At 60.8% G+C, this 24,744-nt stretch overlaps 2 protein-coding genes across 6 annotated transcripts; one reads left to right on the forward strand and one right to left on the reverse strand.

The window, feature by feature from the left end:
• Positions 1–67: 67 nt before the first annotated feature.
• Positions 68–24,696, reverse strand: B4GALNT4 (beta-1,4-N-acetyl-galactosaminyltransferase 4). 5 transcript variants are annotated; one of them, XM_050975007.1, is made up of 20 exons: positions 24,398–24,696; positions 12,168–12,274; positions 10,504–10,614; positions 10,332–10,427; positions 9,936–10,026; positions 9,506–9,606; positions 9,134–9,201; positions 8,712–8,790; positions 7,433–7,499; positions 5,821–5,964; positions 5,542–5,651; positions 5,223–5,323; positions 4,917–4,999; positions 3,107–4,325; positions 2,693–3,000; positions 2,384–2,537; positions 1,996–2,068; positions 1,751–1,904; positions 1,412–1,538; positions 68–859 (listed from the first exon to the last, which is right to left on the reverse strand). In XM_050975007.1, the coding sequence occupies exons 2-20, from the start codon at positions 12,168–12,170 to the stop codon at positions 745–747; spliced, it is 3,204 nt and encodes a 1,067-aa protein (XP_050830964.1). In that variant the 5' UTR covers positions 12,171–12,274; positions 24,398–24,696; the 3' UTR covers positions 68–744. The 5 variants fall into 5 exon arrangements, with proteins under 5 accessions (XP_050830964.1, XP_050830963.1, XP_030096169.2 ...); XM_050975006.1 differs by having other exon boundaries at positions 12,168–12,277; XM_030240309.2 differs by lacking the exon at positions 24,398–24,696 and adding an exon at positions 19,258–19,492.
• Positions 20,602–22,706, forward strand: LOC103827052 (interferon-induced transmembrane protein 1). The gene is made up of 3 exons (XM_018907951.3): positions 20,602–20,816; positions 21,470–21,703; positions 22,151–22,706. The coding sequence occupies exons 1-3, from the start codon at positions 20,757–20,759 to the stop codon at positions 22,355–22,357; spliced, it is 501 nt and encodes a 166-aa protein (XP_018763496.1). The 5' UTR covers positions 20,602–20,756; the 3' UTR covers positions 22,358–22,706.
• Positions 24,697–24,744: the final 48 nt, after the last annotated feature.

A 24,744-nucleotide genomic window follows, 5' to 3' on the forward strand; every position in this document is an offset into this window, starting at 1 on the left:
AAAGGCCAACCTGGCTCCCATGCCCTGCATCCCTGTCCAGGTGTGGGGGTGATAGAGCAGATGGAAATCTCAGCCAAGACATTGATTTTAATTTTTTAAGAATAAAAAAAAGACCAAACCAAACAGACAAAAACTTCCTGAAAACAGCTTCCTACCTCATAATTTCACAGAAATTAGCTTGGAAATGTCATCTGCCCGTACCTGCTCCAGGCTCTGCCTGTCCCCCCCAGCCCAGTCCCCCCTGGCACGGGCAGTGCTAGCCTCAGGGCTCTGCCCCCACCCACAGAGTGTCCCCAGTGCCAGATTCCCCCTCCCTCCGTGGGTTCTGGAAGGGGAACAGGAGGGTTTGGGCAGCCCCCGTGGGTTCTTAGCCCCTCCCCAAAGCTCAGCTCCCCAGTCTGACAAGGGGACGAGGTACTGGGTATTTTAAGGAGGGGCAATGCAGGAAAGGGGCTGCAAAGGGATCCTGGATGTCACAATTCTGCTGTCCCCAGCCTGGCACAGCCCTCCAGAACCCAGCAAAGCCCCCAGGACCCACCAGCACTAAGGAGTTAATGAATTCATTGCTGACTAAATTAGACCCTTAAGGACAAAACCACCGACACCGCCCTGGCCCTCCACGCTCCCCTTCCCCAGGAAAGCCGCGGTGGGCGCGCGCTGGTGCCCCCTGTGCTGGCACGGTGGCCGTGGTGGCAGGGGACAGGCAGGTGCCAGGGGTCGGGGGCTGCGGGCTGGGCTTGGGCACTAGTCCTTGGAGGGCTTCTTGCTGCGGGTGTTCCACATGCCGCGCTTGGAGTGGTAGTAGTGGTAAAAGTTCCTGAGGCGCAAGCGCTCCACCTCCAGCCCGCTCTGGAGCACCCTGCGGATGGAGGGATGGACAGGGCTCAGGGATGGAGGGATAGAGGAACAGGGCTCAGGAATGGATGGATAGAGGGAGAAGACTCAGGGGATGGATGGACAGGGCTCAGGGATGGACAGATATAGGGACAGAGCTCAGGGAATGGATGGATGGATGGATGGATGGATGGATGGATGGATGGATGGATGGATGGATGGATGGATGGATGGATGGATGGATGGATGGATGGATGGAGGAATAGGGCTCAGGGGATGGATAGACAGACAAGGATCAGGGATGGAGGGAGAGGGCTCCCTGCAGACAGAGGAAAGAGGGATGGGGCTCAAGGGACAGAGGAATAAAGGGACAGGGCTCAGGGGATGGAGGAAAAGGGGTGGGCTCAAGAAATGGACAGCTCCAGATGGATGGATAAATGGACGTGGCCTTCCCAAAGGGAAGTTTTCCCCTTCACCACCCCATCATCCAGCCCCCAGCCAGCTTGACGGATGTGCCCAAATCCATGTGGCCCACCCTGCTCCCGGGGATTTAGGGGCTGCAGGACCCCAGGCTCACCTGTCCAGGAGCTCCCAATCCTCCCCACCCCAGCGGTCCCGGAACTCCTCCGTGTTCATCCCTCCCACACGGTCAAAGTCCGACTTGTAGATGCCGAAGAGGCCGAAGCCGTTCACCTCCCAGTAGCCTGGAGGGGGGGAGCAATGAGGTGAGGGGTGGGGGCACCCCCAAATGCCCATCTCATCCCATCTGCGCTCTCCCCACCACCTGGGAACCATGGGGATTCCCCATCCCAACCCCTCTTCCCACCCATCCCCATCTGTGCCAGCTCCTGCGGAGGTGCACCAGGTGATGGCCGGGTTTTGGGGTGCTCCCAGCTGGAAAGGGGTCCCTGCTCACCGTTGGGCTCCCGGGGGGAGCTGCCACAGCTCAGCCTCATGACGATGGGAGCGTAGGCCAGCTTCCCCTCCACGCAGTGCTTCCGGATGCTGTCCAGGATGTTGGCAGGGAAATGGATGTGCAGGTCGCACAGGAACACGATGCTGTGCTCGTCCTGGGAGGGGACACACACGGGTCAGGGAAATCACAGAGGAAGAGCCCTGGGAGAGGAGCCACAGCCAGAGCTGGTCCCTGTCCTCACTCACCTCCACCATGTCCACACCGGCCTGGAGCCCGGCAGAGCGCTCGAAATTCCCTGTGCGCCGCAGGTACTGGAACCTGGGGAGAGAGGACAGGGAAGGTAGGACTGGGGACAGACAGGGACAGCTGGGAGGGACAGGAACCACCAGCATGGGGAAAGATGCCTTCCCAGGAAGGCCCAGGTGTTACAGCTCAAGCTGAGGGTCCCCCCATAGAGTCATGTTTCTGCACCCCCAAATCCACGTGGAAAAGCAGTTTAAACCCCCAAAAATGAGGGGGAGGGAAGGGGCAGTGAGGCAGGGACTGTGCAGATGGGGAAGGAGCAGCAGGTTGTGTGAGCACCTGTCCCATGGCAGGGAGCCCCCCAGACCCCGAGGCTGCAGGCTGAGTTACCGGGGCAGCCGGGCGTCCTGCAGGGCCTTCTCCACATCCATGTCCTCGCTGTCAAAGTCCACCAGGATGACGTTGAAGTTGGCGTCCCCCGTGGCCCCGTAGAGGCCGGCCATGTCCGAGATGAACTGCTGCACCCAGCGGGCCTGGTTCTTCACTGCCAGAGACACATCCCTCAGGCTCACAGGGGGACCCTCAGCACCTCCCCCAGCCCAACCAAGCCCTTCGGAGGAGAGGTGACACCCTCATTCCGCTGGAGGCTGCTGAGGGAGCAGCACAGACCCTGGAGAGCCGCATCCTGCTGTCACCTACCCGGCACCACGAAGTGCACCATGACGTCCTGCCTCCAGCTGAGCCGCAGCGGCCGGCACAGGACAGATTTTCCATAGAGGATGCTCCAGGCACTGGGCTGGGGCTCGGTGGCCCCCAGGGCCAGCCCGTCGGGGTTGGCCTCGGCACTGTCGTCCTGCTTGCCCTGGTGCAGGAGGACGTAGACGTACTCGGAGAGCCGCACCGTGCGCTGGCCCCGCTCCGCCAGCTCCAGCTCCAGCAGGTACCGGTTCCCCCGCGCCGTGTCCCGCCGCTTCTCCACGTTGATGATCCTCAGGAGGGTGTAGATCCTGCCGGGAAAAGAGAAGCCTTGAAGTCGCCGTCATCCTGAGCTCTGCTTCCCGCAATCCGGGACCCACCTCCCGGATTCCCGCCGGCATCCCACTCCCTCCATACCCCCCGTTCTTCTCATTGAGCCTCTCCATGTATTGGGCCACCACGTCCACCACCTCGCTCTCGGCCAGCTGCAGGTTTCCCGACACGTTGCAGCGCAGGTCGTTCCAGTCGGAGCGCAGCAGCTCGAAGTCCACGGAGCTGACGCTGAACGTCCGCTGCCAGTTGATGGAGTCCTCCAGCCAGCCCTGCTGCAGCTCCCCCGCCTCGTAGGAATAATCCGACACCTCTTCCTCCTCATCCTCCTCCTCCTCCTGGCCCTTTCCCTCCTGCTGCTGCGACGCCGTCGTCTCCGACACCTTCAGAAAGGATGTCACCCTCATCCCCTCGGAGCGCGTGGCCTCGGACGAGTTGTAGTCGGCAGTGGCTGCTGTCCTGCCCGGAGCAGGGGTCGTGTCCTCGTGGCTGAAGAGCCCCTCGGTCCCCAGGGCGAGGAGACCGGGCAGCACCCGCTGCTTGGGCGGCCGCTCCCACCTCCTGCCGCTCTTCCGCCTGGCAGGGTCCTTCTCCCTGGAGATGTTGCCCAGGAGCCAGGGGCTCCGGCGGCCGGGGAGGGCCCGGAGCTTGCTGGGGGCGATGGGATGCTTCTGCGGGGTCCTGGAGCGGAGGTGGACTCTCTTCACAAGCTTTGGATACAGGAAAATGCCGGGAAAGGCCGGCTCCTGGGCCGGGGCTTTGCGCTTCCCGGGCTGCAGCCGGGTCACGTAGACCTTCTCCTGGGTTTTCCGGGGCTTCTTGTCCTCGCTGGGAGCTGCTGGCCTGCTGGGACCTGGCGTTTTGGCTTTGCCACCAAAGATGGGCACGGAGAGGTGGGGCTGGAGGCCCAGGTGCTTTGGCGATGCCGGCAGCCCCAGCTCATCCTCCTCACCCTCGTCCTGGGGCAGCCAACGGAGCGCCCGGCGCGGACCCCGCTCCGGCGCGGGATCCCCCTGGAGAGCAGCCGGAGGGCTGGGGGTGCCCCACGTGCCCCCCAGCTGCCCAGGGGTGCCCCATGTGCCCCCCAGCTGCCCGGGAGTGCCCGCCCCAGCCTGTGCCCGGCCCCGCTGCCGGCGGAAGCTGTAATAGTCCAGGTCATCTCCATAAGCCCCGGTGACCGGCGCGGGATCCTTCCCTTTGGCTCTGGGTGCCGGCCCAAAGCTCCGCTCCTTGGCCTCAGCAGGGGCGTCTGTGGGCTCAGGGCTGTCCACGCCTTCCTCTTCCTCCTCCTCATCCTCCAGGAAATCTAGGGAGCGAAGGCAGAGATCAATACCCTGAGGCAGAGCCTCATCCCAGCAGGAGAGGAACCTGTGAGTGGCTGAGGTGAGGGAGCAGAGCTGGGGCACCAGGGAATGCCCACACAGGGCTGGCAGCTCCAGCTGCTGCCACTTATCCCCACCTCAAATCTCAGCACCAATCCCAGTTCATCCAGGAGCAAACCCGACCTGCCAGGGCTTTGCCAGGCTGCAAACTGATCAAGGCAAGTTCTGAACAGCCTCTGGCTCCCCAGGAGCACCCCCAGGCGCCACGGACATCCCAGACTCCACACTGGGTCTGGTTACTGCTGCCCACTGCCGAGGCCAACCCAGGAGATGTTGGAGGGAGAGCAAATCCCAATCCCGTGTCCTGCTTCCCACACCCCACATCACCCTGCTGTCATGCCAAGCAGGATGCTTGGAGGGGAGCTCTGAGGGATGCTGCTCTGCACAGCCCAGCCCTCCTGCAGCCTCTGGCGCTGCTGGAGTCACTCCAACGAGGCACAGCTCCGAGGGGATGAGCTGCCAGCAGGGAGGATGCCGGGAGCTCGGCCCCGTGCCCAGTGATGCCGGTGACTCACTGTCAGGGCCAAGGAAGAGAAACGCTCGCTGCCGTGGATCCTCCTCCTCCTCATCCATCTTCATGTACTTGTAGAACCCAAACCTGGGGATAGAGAGGGAGGGTGAGGGCCTGGGAGAAGGGAGGTGTGAGGAGGTTCCCAAACCCAGGAGCACTGCCAGCACTCAAGCTGCTGCATGCCTGGGAGATGGTGAAAGAGCCAGCCTGGGGTGGCCCTCCCATGGGGATGCTGAGGATGCTGCATCTCAGCACTGCTGACATCAGCCCCCTCTGCCAGCACCCCAGAATCCCAGCCCCCAGTACCTACTTTTCCAGGTAGAGGGGGGACTCCCTGTAGAAGCACTTGTTCTCTGTCTCCATGTGAGTGAGGCGTGTGAAGTCGTTGGGATACACGAACGAGAGGTAGACCTGGGGGGTAAAAGGTAAAAGGTGCCATTGCCACCCCAAGGAGTCGGGGACCAAAGTGACCCCCAGCACCTCTAACACAGGGATTTAACCCCAACCCTCTCAGGCTGAGCCATGCAAGCTCAGCCCAACTCTCCAAGCAAGGGATGCTTCCTGCTGGATTTTACCCAGGTGGGAACATCCCTGCCCTGGCTCTGCCATGTCCCCAAGGAGACACTTACGAACTGCAGGCCCTGGTAGCGGGCGATGGGGAAATCCTTCACCACGTAGGTGGGGCTGTAGGCACAGGGCACCAGCACGTTCTCCACGCGGGACGCCTCGATGGCAGGGGCTGTGGAGAAGCCCAGAGCATCCCAACGTGTTCCCACAGACCCCAGCAGAGAGGCCTCCGCTCAAGAGATGGGCAGAGGCTGGCAAGGATGACCCAGGTGCCCAGAGCAGCCTTTTTCCTCCCCCAAAGCCCACCAGGGATCAGCATGGATGCATCCTCGGCCACTCACTGAGGAAGAACGTGTCCCTGGGGTCGGCCTTGAGCATGTCGGCGCCGTGCTCGTCCTGCTGGGCCTCCCAGAGGTGGCTCCCGCTGTGGCTGGCCAAGGTCTGTGGGATGTGCTCCACATGGTTCATCTTCAGGGACGACTCATCTGCGAGACAGGGCCAGGCTGAGCCTCCCGGGCACACCGGGAGCATCCTCCACGGGGGCCTTTCCCAATCCCTCCTGCTCCCAGGGAAGGCAATGATGCCTTCCCAGCCATCTCAGAGACCCTGTGACTCATCAGCCTAATGATTATTGCATCCACTAATGAGGAGAGGGCACAGCCAGGCCTCCTGCTCCGATTACCACAGCCTCAAAAAGGAGGGAACACTCAGGGCTGTAACTCCCAAGGGCACACAGGGGTTAAACCTTGGATGTCCTTCCTGCAGGTACCTGCACACCAGCTGGTTTGCCTCCTACCCAGGGATGAGGGTGGCATGTCACCCTTGGCCATCAACCAGCCCCCAGGCTCCCACAGGAGGTCACCCTGCTCCCGTCACCTCGGCCATGCTCCAAGCTGCCTCCCATGGGTGCTCCCTTCCCTGCTACAGAGACACAGGGAAGCAGGATCCCCCTTCCCAAGCCCCAAATTCTTCTTGCGACAGGGAAAGACTTCCCAAATGTGTCCCTGCAGCTGGCTGGGGTTGGGCTGAAGCCACTGGAAAAGTCCAGAAGGAGGGGAGGGGAAAGGGGGAAAGGGGGAAAGGGGGAAAGGGGGAAAGGGGGAAGGGGGAAAGGGGGAAAGGGGGAAAGGGGAAAGGGGAAGGGGAAAGGGGGAAAGGGGGAAAGGGGAAGGGGAAAGGGGGAAAGGGGGAAAGGGGGAAAGGGGGAAAGGGGGAAAGGGGAAAGGGCTCTGCCTGCTGCTGGCAGCCCCCAGCAGGGAGGGACTCCCCCAGGCTGACATGGCTTTGCCTCAGGGTGCTGCTGGGTCTGAGGGAGCTGGGAAGCAGGAAGAGCCGGTGCTGAGGGACAGGGATTTATCTGCACATCATCCATCTCATGGGCACCTGCATCAGCACCACTGGCACCCCTCATCCCTCTTGTCCCCAGGGATCCTGCCTGCTGCCCGCCCCCTCCTCCTTTTCGACACCTCCCAGAGCAGGAGTGATGGCCGCTCCCGCTCCGTGCGGAGCGCCAGGGCAGGGCCCATCCATCACGGCCTTCCCTGCTGCCAGGGCAGGGGCAGGAAGCAGAAGATCTATAGATTTAATTAAACCTTCTGCCATCCATCCCCGCTTCCATGACAGCTCCTCGTAACTCAGGGCCAGGCCCCGGAGCCAGAGGGGTCTTGGCAGGCAGGACGAGGCTGGAGCACCAGCAGAGCTGGGCTTCCACGCTGTGTTGACTGCACATCCCATTTTTAGCAGCATCTCATCTTGCTCCCAGCATCAATCCTACCCACTGCAGCCTCTGCATCCTTCTATACACCAGGCAGAAATCCAGTGGGGGGATTCAGAGGCTGAGATGTCCCCCCAGAACCCAATGTCCCAGGTTCTGCTTTCCTTCCCATCTCTTCCAGCACATGCAGCCCCTGGAGAGCCTGCTGGCTGTGGCTGCAGGAGGCACCTGGCCCTTACCTGTGTACAGGGAGATGTAGGAGGAGTCAATCACCTCAAACTTCAGGCTGGGGAGGAAAACTCGCCACTGGGAAAAAATAAAAGGAGATGGGGAATGAGCAGGGGGGGTGGCAGGGGTCAGGATGCAGCTGCCCAACCCCAGCGCCCCAGGATGGGTCCTCCCTGTGCACAGCTCCCAGAAACTTCCCTGCAGAAGAGGAGCAAGAGAGAGGGCTGATCCTGCCCCATTTCCTGCAGGGGTTGGGATTAGCAGGGATCCCTGCAGGGTTGGAGAGGCAAAGGCTCCTGTGGATAGGAAACACGATCATGCTGCTTCCCTCTGGGACTGTCACAAGTCCTGTGACCAAAGGGCTCCTTTCCTCACTCCAGTGCTCTATAAAGAAGAGTTTGCCTTGATTTAAGAGGGTCTCCAGAGCTGCCTGCCCTGATTTAACTCCAGCATTTTAAAAGCCAGTCTGGAGCCCTTGTCGGGACAAGCCCTTCAATGGCCCCGGGGCGAGGCACATCAGGGTCCTGCTTTTGTTGTGGATGCTGTTGTTGTCTCTCTCTGCACAGCTGAGAGGTTTTTCTGCACGGCTGAAAGGCTTCACTCCCTCCCTCCAGCAGAAACATCCCATCTCAGAAACATCTCCCCCACCTATTTGCTTTCCCCACTATTTGTTTTTGCCCAAAGAAACGCAGATCTTATCGGGATAGAGGGGATGGGGAGGAGGGAGGGAGGGAGGGAGGGATGTAGCTGGCCTCCCTGATGCTTTGCTGGCACCAGTTTGATTCCAGTGATTAATGAGTTCTTGGGAGAAAGGAAACCTTTGCTAACGAGCCAACATCTTCCCCTCAGCCAGCCTGAGCCCCTGACACACGCTCCAGGCTTTGCCAGGGCTAGGCTGCCAAGGCAGGCAAGTTCAGATTCGAAACCCGTGGTAATTCCAAGGGGGAAAAGAAGAACACAGGGAATGGCTCCATCATCTGGGCCACCTCTCTGCCACTGCTGGGATGCAGCGAGCAAGGGAGGACCTGACTGTCTGGGCTCTTGTTGCCCATGGGAGTCCATGGCAGGGCCTTCAGCTGCCCAAAGACCACCAGCAGGAAAGGAGAACAGCGTCCAGTACTGGAATGACCAGGGAAACAGTGACACTGACTTGTCCCCACTGGCAGCCGTGGGAGGGGGAAATCTGGCTTTGCTCCAGGATAAAGCCCTTGGGGACACACAGGGAAAAGCCCTGGCACTGGCTCTCTGGTTTTGGAAGGAGCCTGGCATGGGGGGTGGGCATTTACTCACCCCAACTTCCACGTGGTCTGAGCCCCGGTCGTCCTGCTTGTGCAGCAGCTCAAAGTAGTAACGCCGGGACGACATGAGGCTGCAGGGGAGGGGACACAGCTGTCAGAGCCCAGGGCCAGCCTGGGAAAGCCTCCCTGTCCTGCCCACGGGAGGGTAAAACCTTCCTGAGGCAAGGAGATGGAGACCTGAGGAGAGCGTGTGCTCCCCATCCCACTGCTGAGGGCTATTGTGGGACTGGGGGGACGCTGTGACATCCCTGTCCTCATCTCATCATCTGCCCCTTCAAACCGTGGATTGGGGGTCCAGCCCAGCCCAGCCCCATGTGCCTTTTGGGGAAGGACCAGAGAGGTCAGAGGCAGCACCTGCATGTCCCTGATTCCATCCCCACGGGATGATCCCTATGGACACACGGACACACTCACCGCAGGGGCTTGGACACCTGCGAGCTGAACTTGGTGAACTCTCCCGGCGCCGTCCACTCGGTGCCCAGCTGGGAAGGAAGGAGAAGCATGAGAGCAGCAGGCCACCACACCAAAGCCCACCAGCTTCCCGTTACAGGAGTTAACCCCAGGGAAATCTGGGAATAAATATTAAATCTCCTGGTCTTTGGCAGCTCCAACCAAGAATGGACCGAGGGGCTTCTTTGGAAGCCAAGCCAGGTGTGGCCAGGGATGGGAGCAGGCTGAAACAGCCTGGCATTCCCAAAGGAGCAGAGAGGCAGGAGAGCTGCCCCCAGCACAGCCACACATGGATCCCTCCCCCTGGAGCAGGGCAAGGCAGAGGTGGTGCCATACCTTGCCCACAAATGCGGCCAGTCGGGAATTGGAGGGACTGTCATCGGAGCTGAGCCAGAACTCTGAGTTGTCATCTGAGGCCACGGAAAACTGGAAATCCCCTGCAGAGAGCCATGGAGAGGGTCACCACGAGGGACACAGGGAGCCTGATGGTGTGGGCTTGATCCTAGTGCCTCGTGGTGAGATGGGGAACAGGGATGGGGCCACCCCAGACCTCATGTCATGGCTCTGTTCTGGATGGGATCAGGGCTTTGCCTCCCTTCAAAGCCACAGGAAAATGGGGCTTTGCTCCAGAAGGACCCTCCTGCCCAGGAGCCAGGACTTGGGGCCCATCTCAAGAACCTTTCTGTCCTTCTGTGGACAGGAAGGGGAAGGACACAGCATCTCCACATTGCTGCATGGGGGGAAAAGGCCACGCTCCATCACTCACCATCCTTGAAGGGATGGATGTAGCCAAAAATCCTCAGCCCGTAGTTCTTCCACTTGGGAGACACAGCCAGCTTCTTCACCGTGGTGCGGGTCTGCCGAGGAGATGGGCGTGGATCACCTCCTCCATGGTACCCTCCTCCATGGATCACCTCCTCCATGGATCACCTCCTCCGTGGATCACCACCTCCGTGGATCACCACCTCCGTGGATCACCTCCTCTCCGGCCTCCCACACCCACAGAGGGGGCCCCATCACCACCCACCTCTCCTCCAGCTGGGAATCACCTCCCCAAGCCAAGCCCTGCAAGCCAAGGTCCCGAGGAGGAGCAGTGGGGACATCCCAGGGAGGGATGTGTGGACCCTCCCACCAACCCCTGAGCGCCTGTCCCGGGACTCACGTGGGGGAAGAGCGGGAAGTGGAGGTTCTTCCGCAGGTGCCTCACGGCCCCGCCACACCAGTCCTCGAAGACGTGCAGGTTTGCCTTCCCTTTGTACTGTGGGAGAAGAGAGGGAGCTGAGTGGGGCTCCCCCTCCTCCTCCATGCCCTCCCAGGCTGCTGCCCATTCCCACCTGCTCGTTCCAGGGCAAGGCCTGCTTGGTCAGGTTGAGTTTGGGGCGGGTGCTGGCTCGGCTGGAACGCTGGCCTCTGGAAAACCAGGCATCCACGTCCTGCCCGTCGCTCTGCGGAGGCACAGAGGGGGAGAAGGGATGGGTGATCAGGGCCAGCACGTCCTGTGCTTGTGGGATGTCCCTGAGCACCCGTGGCACAGGCTGCCCAGAGAAGCTGTGGCTGCCCCATCCCTGGAAAAGCTCAAGGCCAGGTTGGACAGGGCTCGGAGCAAGCGGGGCTAGCGGAAGGCGTCCTTGCCCATGGCAGGGGCTGGGACTGGATGGGCTTTAAGATCCCTTCCAACCCAAACCATTCCAGGATTCCACAATCTAAACACCTCATTTTGAGCCTTGCCTAACCAAGGCAAAAGATTTCACAGCTCAGGGCAAAGGAAAGCAGGAGGAGGCACAAAAATATTGGCAAGGTGTCCCGGGCAGCAGTTTCAAAATGTTCCAGCTAAACTTGTTTCCCTCCCTCTGCCAAAACTGCTCCAAAACAGTGAGTTTTCTGTTCATCCAAAATGTTTGGTCAGTCTTGGGGCTGCTGGAATTTTGGGCTCTCTCTCTGAAAGCACAGAGGTGATCTCTACATCCTGAGCAGAGGCAGCAGGATGCCTCTCCACTCCCCCTCTTCCTTTAAAGGGGATTAGGTTAATCCCATTGCTTGTATCTCGTAATTTAGAGATTAAATGAGCATTTACCTGCCTCCAGCTCGCTGATGGGTGACAAGGAAGAGCCAGGTACTTCTGGGGCCCCTCCAGAGCATTCCCCTCTTCCTCAGCTTCCCCAGAGCATCATCCCCCTCCTCCTCCAGCCCCCAGGGCAGGCACAGCACTGTCACCACAGCACAGCCCATTTGGATGCACAGTGCCAGGGAAATAATTAGCAAACTGCCTAAACAAACTCATTAGAGCCCCGGAGGAGGGAGCAGTGCCCTTGGAAGACCTCACGAGGGAGGGTTTTGTGCCAGGCTCACTGGAAGGATTCTCCCTCCTCCCAGGAAAAGCCAGGATGCAATTCCTGCTGTGCCCTCTGTCCTTACCCAGCACCAGCCTGTGCCTTCTCTGGGCACCTGAGGTTCCCCTTGTCCATCTGTCCCTTATTTCTGAGGAGTGACCCACTGCTGGGATAGGGCAGGGAACACCCCCCCTTCCTCCATCCCACCTGGCTGCCCTGCTGTGAGGCCTCCTGGTGACAACAGGTTGGACAGGGGACAGCAGGGCCTTGGTGACCTGCTGGACAGGGCACAGCAGGGTGTCCCGTGGCTACAATTCCAAGTGCCTCCTGCTTGGAGGCTGCACCTGGGGTGCAGCAGCTCTCCAGTCCAGGACAGAGCAGAACACACAAGAGCAGGTGGCTTTGCCCAGAAAAGCAGGAACTGCAGAGCAGAGGAAGCTGGGTCCTGCCCAGGGAAGCTGTGACAGGGCACATGGAGCACAGTGTGGGATATGGGGGGGGTTATCCCACTCAGTTTCAATGGGATATTAGAGGGTTTATCCACTGTGAGGGCTGCTGGGCAGGACCAGAGGCTCTGATGTACCCCCAAACCCTTGGATCCCTCAGCTGGACGAGACTTGGAGCACTCTGCTCTCAGTGAGCTCCCCAGGCCCCTCCTGCCCCGTTACCATGGGATCTTCCTCGCGGCTCTCGCTGGAATCCTCGGCTTTCCTGCGCCGCGCCGGGGCCGCCGGCCGCCTCCCGGGATCCGTCACCTCTCCCGGCCTCTCTCCATCTGCTGGGAGCACAGAGGGGTCACACCACAGCCCCCCACCAGCACCTCTTCTGGGGACACCCCTCTCCCTGGCACCGGGAAGGGGGACAGGGACACGGAAAGGGGGGTGACACGGAAAGGGGGGAGACACGGAAAGGGGGGAGACACGGAAAGGGGGGAGACACGGGGGGCCCTGGCTGCATTTCCCCTCATCCCATTTGCACTAAGCAGCTTTGCAGCAGCTCATCTGCAGCAGGTTTAATTACACCCCCCACAGCTCTCAGCCCTTTACATAAGAGGTACTGGGATGAGCTGCTGGGGTCTTGCTCCCCCTTCCATCCTCAGGGATGCATCCCTGCTTCCTGCCCCTCCAAATCCCAGCTCTCCCGAGGCATCCCAAAATCCCACAGCTCTGCCAAGAGCACACAGCCCCAAACCCTCCCAGATACCAACCCCTCAAACCATGACCCTCTTCAAAAATCACACTCACATCAAAACCTTGCTTCCAGACCCATCGGCTTTGTTACTGTGCTGAGTTAATTATCCCTAAATTTTGAGTCCCCTCTGCAGCTCCTTTTCCTTGGGCAGGAAATTTTAAACTACCCCCACTTCCCCCAAAACAACGGTGCAGACTTGGAAAATGTTACTCGGGGTGGGGGGGGAACATCCTCTTTTTCTGCCATCCCCTAAACCCAGGGGGATCCACATTTCAATCCAGAGTCAAGGGAAGCTCAAGGCAATGCTTGGAGAGGTGGGTGTCCAAGAACCACCTCCACAAACACCTGAGGCTCCCCAAAACCAGCCACCCCCACGTGGCAATGAGGGTGTGCCGAGCAGTGACCCCCCACCATGGGAATTGGGGGAAAGGGGTCACAGACCCACTCCCACGGGGATGGAAAAATGTCCCTGTGTCTCCACACCCTCCTTCCCACCCCCGGCAAGTCCAGAATGGAACAGCCTCAGTGACTGCCAGAGCCAGGGAGGGGCTGGGGGTGCCCGGAGCCCCCCGCCCCACGCCTCCCACACCATTGGTATTCCAGCGGCCGCGCAGCCGGCGTCTCCTTGGAGATGGCAGCACAAATCCCATCCCCACGGCAGGGACAGGAAATCCAGCTCTAAAGCCCCTTCTTCTGCTCTCGGCCATTCTTCAGCCCCTGGCAGCCCCAGCTCGCTCCTGGCAGCTCCCCAGGCTGCTCCCTCCCCTCACCCAGCCTCATTCCCGCAGCCATCCCTCTTCCCTGGGCAGGAGGGTGATGGGAGTGGCGGGAGCAGAGCCAGCGCGGCACACACGGACAGCGGCATTCCCACATTCCCAGAGCTCGGATCTGAGCATCCATCACGGCCACGAGGAGCTCAGCACTCCCAGGGTCCTGCCCAGGGCTGGGAGTGGCTGTGTGGTACCCGCTCAGGGAGTCTCTCCCAGCCTCGGAGGAGATAAACCTGCCTCCTGCGGGATCCTGCGGGATTTGCCACGGACAGAATTCCCTGGATGGCATCCTGAGCCAGCAACATCCCCGGCCGCACCCACAGAGATGGCTGAATGTGGCCATCCTGCTTCACTCTCCTCCATGACAGGACTGTGAACTGGTGGGAGATTATTTGATTTGAAGTGGGTAAAAACCCTGAGTTAATCCAAGCTGGGCAGGCTCATCCTTGGAGCTCTCAGGTCCCAGAGGCACAAGCCCCCTGCTTGCTCCCCATCCCTTCCAAGCGGCTCCCATATCCAGGGAGGAGCAAAAGCACCAGCAACGCCCCAGAAAAGGCTTCTGGGCTTCCCTGGCAATTTAAATATTGGAAAGTGGCTCCTGGTCAGGCTGTGGGGACCTGGGAACCGGTGCCATGGGGATAAGGGGTGGGAATGGGCAGTGCCTTGTGCCAATGAGCATCACTGCTCCCAAAAATCCCAAGTTCCTTGTTCCCAACCACAGCCCTGCAGGAGGAGCAGCTCAGAGGCAGGAGAAGTAGAAGAGGAAGAAGGATTCCAGCTCCTTCCAGCATCCCAGTGGGATGCAGAGCAACACTGCTGTGTCCATTCCCTTGGCCAGCCTCCCTCAAGGACCAGAGAGGGCAGGACAGGGACAGGGGAAGGTCTGAGGACAAGCAGGGACCACTGCCTGTGGGATGGGGATGCTCAGGGAAGGGATGGAAGCGCTAAAAGCTCTTCCCTGGAGCGACGCTGATGCTTTGGGAGCAGCAAGGAGGGGGCAGGAAGCACAAACCATGGCACAAAGCAGCTCTGAGTCACAGCAGCCTCCAGACAGGGAGCCGGGATCCTCATCCAGGGGAGGAGGCCATGGATACCATGGACCCAGGCAGGGCACGGAGCGATGCCTCCCATGGGAGAAGCGTATCCCGTTATCCCGGCCCTGTAACTCCGCTGGGGAGCACAGAGAGCCTTTCACATCCCACCTCCCTCCTCCTCCTCCCCAGCTCCAAACACAGCCCCTTTCTTCCAGGCCGGGGTTTCTCCTGGCTCCTTTCCAAGCCCTGCGACGTGGAGGGGGGGAGGTGACATTTAAACCCCGACACAGCTGCAGCAGAGGTGGTGGCTGTGCCTTCCTTAAACCCAGAGGTTCCATTCCCAAATCTTCCCCCTCGGAGCAGGAGCATCCCTGCAGGAGCCTCCTAACAAGGTGTTAAGTAATTAGAATTAGCCATAAAGGAATCAATACCACAAATCCCCCTGTCAGTGCCACAGGACAGAAATCCCCCAGGACGGAGGGTGGTGGCACGGGCTGGGTGACAGCCGGTGACACCAATGGGGCAGAGGGGAATGGGGTTTGTGACCACCGTGGGGACACGGGAGCAGTCCCTGGACACCCCTGCCCTGCCTTCCTCGGGCACTGCTGCCTGCTGGCACCCAGCACTGCCTTGCCGAGGGAACTGGAGCAGCGAGGGGGAATTTCTGCTGCCTCCCCCATTCCTTTGCTGCTGTTTTCCCACTCCGTGGCAGCGCTCTCAGCTGGAGCCATGGAAATCGATGCGGAATCGCTCTGGCTGCCGATGGAGCTGCCATGAGACCACTCCAGCTGACAAACACCCATCAGGAGAGGCAGCTCCAGCACATCCATGCTCACAATCAGCATCTCAAATCCCTCCCAGGATTGGACAGCTCCCAGACTCCCTGACTGTGCATCCAGTGCCCCTCAGCCCCACCTGCTCCAGCCCCAGAGACAGCTGGAGCAGCTCCCATGGGACCCTGCTCCATCCCAACAGGGATGATGCTCAACTCACAGCCCCCAGCCCTCAGCTTTGGCTTCCTGGGATGCGGCCTCTGGAGAAGGTCACTGTGAACTGCTGGGAATTTTAGGGTGCATTTCAGTCCAGAAACATTCCAGCCTCTGAGCTCCACATTGCCTGTGGGGTCACCATCCCAGCTCCAGCTTCCCTGCCTCTTCCAGCAGCTGGCTCCCACCTGGCTCCTCATCCAGCCAGAATCCCTGTGTCCTCTAGTGCCAAGGGCACTGACACCCCAGGGGGCTGCTCAGCCCTTCCCAAGGAGCAGCTCTGGAGAGCCCCAGCTGCAGGTACAGGGAGGGGATAGAGGGGAGATACTGAGCAGTGCTGGGAAGGATGAAGATCCCAAACTCCAACACAAGGAGCTCCTGGTGCTTGGGAAAAGCCATCCCTCACCTCCCCTGGCTGCAAGGGACAGTTTTGGGGACCCTCCGGGTGCCAAGGGGGCCGGGTCACAGCCAGGCTGGGGGCAGATGCCACCCTGGGGTGCCACTTGTGCCTCTAAAGAGCCACATTTCTGCCTTTGAAAAACCCAAAATAGGCAGTTGCCAAAGTTTTCCCATTGGGCACCCCAGAGGAGCAGGGCTTCCCACGTGGGAAAAGGACCCCAGTGACACCCAAACCAGCCCACTCCCCCAGCTCCAAACTTCCCTTCCAGCAGCAGGGATGGGACCTGCTTTCCCTGGCACTGGGAGCCCACATGGGTCCATCCAGAGAAACCAGCCTTTCCCAGCAGGGACAGGAGAGTGGAGTGATGCCAGCAGAAGAAAAAGCAGCTCCCAGCCCAGTCCCAAATCCCACTGCCCTTCATCTTCAAAGGGCTCTTCTCATCCCCTTCCCTACCTGCTCCTGGCATCCCTGACAAAAAGGATGAGCCCCAGAGCAGGCTGCAGCATTCCAGGCTCCCAATTAAAATCAAAGGATCTGCAGAGATGGATCCCAGAGGGACACATCATCCCAAACCTTCTCCCTCCTGCTCTCCCCAAAGATGGGTCCCTGGGGGGCAGAGGAGCCAAGGAGAGGACACAAAGCATCCATCCCACTGCTGCCTCAGGATCAGGGGGTTTGGGAGCCCTCTGGACCATGGCAGAGGGGTGACCCAGGCCATGCCATGTCCAGCAGGCAGAGAGAGCCCCACTCCATCCCTGAACTGGCTTTAGCCCCCTTGAGTACCCATCCCATGCTCCCCCAATCCCCCAAAACCTCACTCCAGCCTAAATCCCAGCAAACCCCAAGCCCCACACCCCCACTGCCAGCCACTTTAGGGCTTTGTTATCCTTTTTCCCCAGTTCTTTTTTCCTTTTTCATCCTTTCCCTGCCCACCTGGCGCATCCCCCCATTGCCTCGGCGGGTTTCCAGTCGGGAGAGCACCGAAATGGCCTCATTATTTCCACTGAGGAATCCTGTGCTCAATTAGGCTGAGAAGAGTAATTATCTGCTTGGAGAAGATGAGGAACAGGGGGGGGTGTTTTATCAGGGACCAGCACAGCTCCCAGCCCAGCCCCTGGATGCTCCAGGTGTCACCAGTGGCTGGCACACAGGGAGCCTTGGGATAATCCCACTGTGCTCCCAACCCCACCTGGCTGGGTGTCCCCCACTTCACACCCCCCAAAACTGCCTAAAATCCTCATGCCCTGCACCTGCAGCCTCCAGAGCATCCAAGCTGCTCACTGACATCCTGTTTAATGAGAAATTAACCTTTTTCCTTGTTAATTAACAGGGCAGCACCCCTGGCACAGACAGACAGATCCCGGCTCATGGTGGCCAAATCCAAAAGTCATCTCCAAACTCCTTCTGGTGCACAGACCCTTGGGGTGACGCTTTTCCCCCAGAGCCTTGCAACAAGTTTTTTCCTTAGTATGGTTTATTTCCTATTACCTATTTGGGATTTTTTGTTTTGTTTTATTTTTTCGCTCCATTCCCTGTTTTTCCACCTAAAACACTCCCTGCCTCTCCCTCTCTGGCAGCAGCAGGATGAGGGTCCATCTGTGCATGGCCAAACCCTTCCCCAACCTCCACCCAACCCCTTTCCACCACCTTGTGTCCAAAAAGTGGGACCTAAACTCTGCCTTTCCCACACCTTCAGCCGGGTTTTAGGAGCCCACTGGAAAACCCCAGTGCAAGGAGCATCCCAGCTGGATCCAGCTTTCCCTGGAGAATCCCCCACCTCTCCACACCTCAGCCAGGGAAGGTGCCTGTGTTCCCCAAGGCAAGGGGCAACACTTCCCCACCCAATGTACTTTCCCATCTCTCTCCCCACCTCCCAGAGACCCCGTTCTCCACCAAAGCCCAGCTCCCCTCACTCCCAGTTTGCAGCCATTGCACCCCCTCCCTTCCACAGCAAAACCTCAGGCTTCCCCTGGAGCATCCCGAGGAGCCGGCCGGGATGCAGGGCACGCAGGGAGAGGAGAGATGGGCACCGGCCGGGCTCAGCACCTGGGCACATCCCCGTGCATCCTGCCGCCAGCAAAACCACGGCTCGCCCCCAGCACCCGCGGGGACCCCGATCCAGGGTGCTCCCAGGGATGGGGACAGCGATCCCAAGCCAGGGTCCGGCCAGAGGCCACGCAGACACGGCTGTCCCCAACATTGGGACAGCGGCGGGGCCGGGGGGAAGCGCCTGGGGATGGTGGTGGGAACGCCGGGAAAACCCCCCGGGAGCACCGGGCAGACCCTGCGGCTCTCCCGGCACGGAGGATCCCGCAGGGAGCCGGCAGCCCCCCCGGTGCCCCCCCTCCCTCCCAGCCTCATTTCCTGCCTCACTCATTCGCATTATCCCGATTTTACCGTAAGGCCCAAAATTTTGCAGGCTCATGCTGCTGCTCCGCTCGTAAACTTTGGGTTTTCCAGCCGGGAGGCTTTGCCAACCTCCGGGACCGCTCGGACCCCCTCGGAAAAGCCTTTCCCTCCCTCCACAGGCGCTACATCCCGGCCCCTTGGCGTTTTTTAGGACAAAACGCGCTGGGCGAGGTCGGTCCCAGCGAGAACGCCGCGGCTCAAGTTTCACCCGGCCAATATCGCGAGTGGCTTTGTGCCCCCCCCGGGCTGCCCAGGGACATCTGCCCCGGGAAAACCGGGCAAGACTGGACACGAACCGAGCCTCGGGGCACCTGTCCCGCCGGAGCATCCCGAAATCCATCCCGGCCGCTACCCGAGACAGGGAGAAAAATGGAATTTCGGGTTTTTTTACAGTAGAGAAGTACAGGCTGAGAAAGTGCTGGGACGGGATGGGGAAGGTTGGGAAAGGATGGGAACGTTGGGAAGGGATGGGAAAGAAGAGATTGTCCCTTCCAGCAGGGCGAGCGCCTATAAATGGCCTCTTTGTCATCTCAGCCAAGGCAGCGGGTGGAAAAATGAGGACGGAGCGGCTCGAGGGGGGACAATGAATGTCCCGGCCGGTTTGGGGGCCCTCCTGGGTGTCCCCTCCTCCCGAAGGTCCAACGCCAAGGCGCGGAGCCCACGGAGGGGTCCCGCTCGCCCCAAACCCACGCGGGTGATGCGGGACAGAAACCCAGCGCTGGAAAGGAGGGGGTGCTCCGGGTCCCCAGCGTACCAGGGGGACCCTCAAAAGCCCTCGGGGACCCCCAAAACCCCAGGTGCTCTGAGAGCACAGTGCGGGGGGGAGCCCCGGCGCTCCCTGGGGACCCCCAAACCCCGGGTGCTCCGGTACCCCGGAGTGGCGGGGGAGACCCACCACCCCTCGGGGACCCCCAAAGCCCCCCGAGGCACCGCTCCGAGGGCTGCCGGGGACCCCCCGCCTCCGTTACCTTTGCCGTAAGCGAAGGGGAGGCGCAGGGCGCGGCCCTGGCGCACCAGGCTGATGTGCAGGTAGGTGAACCAGGCGGCCGAGGTGAGCAGCGCCAGCAGCAGCAGCAGCTTCAGCTGCTTCCGGAGCTTCTTCACCGGGAGCCGCGGCATCCTGCCGCCCGCATCGCCCCCGCCGCCGCCGCCGCCACAGCCACAGCCACAGCCACCACCACTGCCACCGCCGCCGCCGGGCTAACCCCGGCCCATGGGGCCCCCCGCCCGTCCAGCCCGCGCGCTCCGGGCCGGCCGCGGGGCGGCTGCGGCTCGTGGGGCCGGGGCTCGGTGCGGGGCTCGGCGGCCCCGGGCCCGCCGGTGCATCGCCCCCCCCGCGCCGCGCCCGCGGGGGGAATGAATGAGCGGGCGCTGCGCGCGGCCACGCCCCCGCCGAGGAGGGACGGCCCCGCCGACCAATCGCAGCGCGTCCGCCGCGGGCTCTCCGCCAATGGGCGCGTCATGGAGGCGGGGCCTGAGGAGGCGCCGCGCGTCTCCACGCCAACGGTCCGGCAGCCCCGCGGGGCGCTGCGGGCGCGACCATGCGGTGCGCGGGGGGAAACCGAGACCCCGGGCCCGTCCCCGGCCCTGCGCGGCTGAAGAGCGGGGCGGCGACGAGGCGGAACCGAACGGGGTTTCCGCTCCGAGGGGTCGGCGCGATTAGTGGCGCCGGCCTCGGCGGGGTCGCCCCCCGACCCCTCCCCCCCCGCGGCGAGGATGGTACGTTCCCGCCCGTCGGCGGCGGGGGCTGCAGAGCCCGGCCCGGTCCGCAGGGGGGCGCTGCCCGCAGGCACGGCCCCCACGGGGATCCCGGGATCATCCCGGGAAGATGAGTGCGGGCATCCCCGGGAGCATCCCCCTGCTGGGTGCGGAGATCCCATGGGGGGCTACGACCTCCCGACTCCCACTCGCTGCGAGTCCTGTGGGGGGGCTGGATCCCCAGATCCTCCCGGCTGGGCGCCGGGATCCCCAGGATCCTCCGGCTGGATGCAGAGACCCCGGGGTCACGGCTCTGTGCCCCCCTCGGCAGTCTCTGCTCAGTCCGGTGCACCGATCAGCGGGCTGGTTCTTCCCTATGCAGCTCAGGGCTGGAAAACAACGGGACTTTTTGCCTCCTCTGCCATCCCACAGGTTGAGACAGCGTCCCCTCCCTGCTGCGGCTCAGGCTGGGGATGAAACCCGGGAGAAATCCGTCATTAAAGGAAGAAATACACTCACGGCTGGGGAAACTAGAGGGCACCAATGCCCTGGGCTGCGATTCCCAGAAACCAAATCCCAATTTCCAGGGCGGGGCCACGCTCGTTCGGTTTATTTAATCAGAAACACTCTCTGAGTTGCCCGGAAAAGGTTCCAGGACAGCGTATCCTGCGGATTCCAGAGCATTAACACAGTCCAAGCACACCGCGAAGCCTGAGAGGAGGATTCCTTTAAGCCCTCGGCAGCAGCCCGAGCTTTCCGGGGGTCCCAAATGGCGTCCCCAAAAAAATGGCACCCCCTGGCTTCAACCCTGTGTTTGTGGAAGATGGAGGTGGGCTTGGGGCTCCAGCAGGATTTGGGGATTTCACAGGGATTAGAGACAGAGGGAAGAGTGGGAAAGAAGGGGAAAGAAAAAGGGGATAATGAAGGGACCAAGGGAAAAAAAGGGGAAATGAAGGGGGCAAAGAAAGGGGGGAAAGTGAGGAAAAAAAGAAAGGGGAAGGAAAGAACAGGGTAAGTAAAATGCAGGCAAAGAAGGGACAAAACAGAGAAAAGGGAAGAAAGGGACAACACAGGTGGCAAAAAAAAAAAAAGAATGGAATAAAGGATGAAGGGAGGACAGGGGGCAAAAAAGGTGACAAGGAAAGGGACAGGGAGACAAGGGGGTAAGGAAAGAAAATGTAAAGAAAAAGGTGAAGCAAAAAGGAGGTAAAGAACAGGTAAAGGTGGAGACAGGGAAGGAAGCTGGCAGTAAAGGGGCAACAAACGAAGCGGAGAAATGAGTAAAAAGAGGGATTAAGCCGGGAACGGGGAAAAGGGGCCCGGGGTTTCCCCGGCGCCGAGGAGGAGTCTCCTGTGCCCTTACAGGGGCGTCCGGAGGGGCGGTCTATTCCCGCTCTGTCCTGAATCTCGAGGAAACGAAACCGCCGGCGCTGCGCCCGCCCCGCGGTGCCTCCACCTCCCGGAGCCCCACGCTTTCCCCAGGTGCGGCCGCAGCTGTCCCCGAGCCGAGACATGCAGCCGCCGCTTCCGCCGTACGAGGTGCTGCCGACGGAGGTGAGCATGGAGGAGATGCCCCGGAGCACGACGGTGATGGTGGAAGAGACGCAGCAGCAGCAGTCGCCGCCGCCCCGGGACCACCTGGTGTGGTCCCTGTTCACCACCCTGTACGGCAATTTCTGCTGCCTCGGCCTCCTGGCGTTCGTCTTCTCCGTCAAGGTGGGGAGCCCGGGGGGACACCGGGGGTGGGGGTGGCCCCGGGGACACCCACCGAGTCCCGGACCTCAGGGACACCCGCTGAGACCCCATCCCGGGATGCCCCATGGGCCCTGCTGAGCCCCCGGCCCCAGGGTGCTCGGGATGCCCCATGGACCCCAGAGCCTCGGCTGAGGGGTGACCCGTGGGCCCCACAAACCGCAGAGCAGAGGGTGCCCCAGGGACCCCCCAGAGTCCCCTCTTCATGGAGCACTGACCCCACGGAGTCCCTGCTGGGAGCTCTGCAGAAGGCTGTGCTTTGGGGCGGGGAGGGCAGTGGGCACCTCAGGGTACCCCCGGTGTTTTGGGGGGTTCAGCCTGGTCTGGCGCCTCCAGCACCTCTCCCGCAGCCCTGAGCCCCCGGGACCTCCCCACCCCACTGCCCCTGACTCTGTCTCTGCCTTCCCCCAGTCCAGGGACCGCAAAGTGCTGGGTGACTTCAGCGGGGCCCTGAGCTACGGCTCCACTGCCAAGTATCTGAACATCACAGCCCTGGTGATCAACATCGTCATCGTCGTCATCGTCATTGTCGTTGTCTCCCTGGTCGCCGCCGGGGTCTTCAGGCAATACCAATCGCACTACCAACCTCCCTACGGGTACGGGTACGGCCGCACTTAAGTGCCTGCCCTCCTCGCCCGCGGGCTGTGCTTCCCTCCCCGGCGCCAGCCCGGGGTCGGAGCCACAATCCACGACAATCCACGTGCTTCACCCGGAGCCTGCTGCTCTCCTGTCCCTCCACCCTCCCCACACGGAGCTTTTGTGGAGGCCCTGCTGGTGGCTGCCCTCGCTGGAGCTGTCTGGGGATGGACACGGCTCCCCAGAGAGCAGCTGAGCACCCCAACCCTGCCACAGCCTGCTTGCTGCTTGGCTCTGGGCCTGGAGCCCCAACTGCCTCAAAACAATTCTGGGGAGAAGCACCTGGTTCAGAGAAAGCCTGCTCCCTGAAATAAAGGTTTCTTTCACTTTTGCCCTGTCGTAGTTTCGTATCATGAGGATGTGGTTTGGGGTTTGTTCTACAGCAGCTTGGCAGGATGAGAAACAATGTCAGCCCGTGGGATGTGCATGGGGGAGGTGGAAAGTGTCCCTCATCACGGAGACACTGCTCAGGGGACACCCCAGGTGCCATGAACCTGGATACTGCATCTGCACGGGCAGTGAAGCTCTTGGAAGGGTCACACCCAGGATGAGGGTGGAACCTGGTCCCTGCTGGGTGTCACCAGGAGCACCCCCACCCTCACCGGCCCTCAGGAGGGGCTGGCAGCAAGCAGAGCTGAGGGCAAGGTGGCTTTGGTGGGGCAGGATGTGCAAAGGGCTGGAGCAGGATGAGCTGGAACGGGACTGAGCAGGGTCAGCAGGGCTGGAGAGGCTTCCAGAGGGAAGGGGGGCCGGTGGGTTCTGTGGCTCCATCCCCAGTCACCCCACCAGGAGCGGATTCCACATCTCCCCCTGCAGCCAGGGGAGCTGGAACCCTGCAGTGGGATGCTCACAGCCCCATCCCACTTGCCTGGAGCCCAGTTTGCCTGGGCACAGCTGCCCATCCTCCTGCAGCAGGAAGCAGGGGATGAATTCCACGTCTCGCTTGGCTGGCATGCGCAGCCTTTGCTTTCGCTATCGAACTCACCCCAGCTCGGCGGCTCCCTCGCCTTTGTGCTCCGGATCCCCTCCTCATCCCACAGGGGAGGCAGCTGTGGCCAGAGGGAACCACACCAAGCACCAGAGGTCGCTGTCACTGCCTGGGAGGGCTGGCAGGGCTGGATCTTCGCACCTCAGGGCTGCCACACGTGTCACTCCCTGCCCGTCCCTGTATCACTCCCTGCCCAGCCCAGCAAGCCCGGAATGACCCCGGTGGGAACATGGGGAGTCCTGGCCCCAGCCCATGTGGCAGAGCCTCAGCTCTGCAGCTGGCCTGGCTCCCCCTTCCCCTCTGCATTCCTTGCCCTCGGCAGGGCCCGGTCCTGGGGGCTGGGGCCCCACAAGCAGGGGAACAAAAGGGTGTTTTTCCTTCTCCCCACGAACATGGGGCTCCTGCCAAGACACCACTCGTAAGATGTCAGAAATCCCACTCACAAACACAGCAGATATTTGTTGCAGGATCCCTGGCACTGAGCCTCTGGTGAATCATTTTCTGCTCTGCTTTTTTCCCGGAAAACACGGGCTCCTTGCTGCAAGAGGAATCTGCTGCCTGTCCAGCCCCGGGCCTGGGCTGCCCAAAACCAGCACAGCCAATGAGAACTCAGGCCAACAAAGGCCGTTGCTCCAAGATCCCCATTTCCTCCTTCTGCCTGTTTTTATCAACAGTTTCCTGCACAAATCTAAAGGGCAGCCCCGCACAAACCGACACGGAAAATATTGACCCTTTCACAGTCCAAAACAGCCACAGGCAAAGCCTCCCTCCCTCCCTCCCTCCTGTGACCATGCCAGGCTGCCCTGGACAGCTCCCCCAGCCCACCTGCCACCGAAACTCGGGAAGAGAATAAAAGCCCTCCAGCACGACGTTTGTAGTGACAGAGAATTACTTTGTCCTGGCCAGGACGTGCCATGGAAAGCATTCCTATCCACACATAGTTCCTTACATGATGTTTCCCATGTCTATACAGACAAAAACCCAAAGAAATTCTCTTTCAGCGGTCTTAAATGACACTTAAGAATTACACTTACACGTAAGAATTACAATTCTTAGTATTCGATCTCCTGTCGGTTCTTGATCCCTTCACCTTCGAAGCTCATTTTTCTGTTCTCTCAACGATTCATTTCCCAGACAGGGAGGTGATGTTGGTTAACGGTCGCTAATGGTCGCTAATATTCGCTAATGTCTGCTAATGCTCTTTTGGCTGCTTCCAATCTGTGGATGTTCAGATCATCGGCCCTCTCCCGGTGAACAGAATCCTTCGAAGAAAAACTTGAATTCCCCTCCCCCCTTGGCACAGGCTAACAAACTCCTGATTAATTTTACATTTAAAAAATTAAAATTAGTATCATTTCGAACATACCCAACTTTCCCCTAA

The sequence above is a fragment of the Serinus canaria genome, chromosome 5 (genome assembly GCF_022539315.1).
Source record: "Serinus canaria isolate serCan28SL12 chromosome 5, serCan2020, whole genome shotgun sequence".
In the NCBI taxonomy this organism is placed as follows: Eukaryota; Metazoa; Chordata; class Aves; order Passeriformes; family Fringillidae; genus Serinus; species Serinus canaria.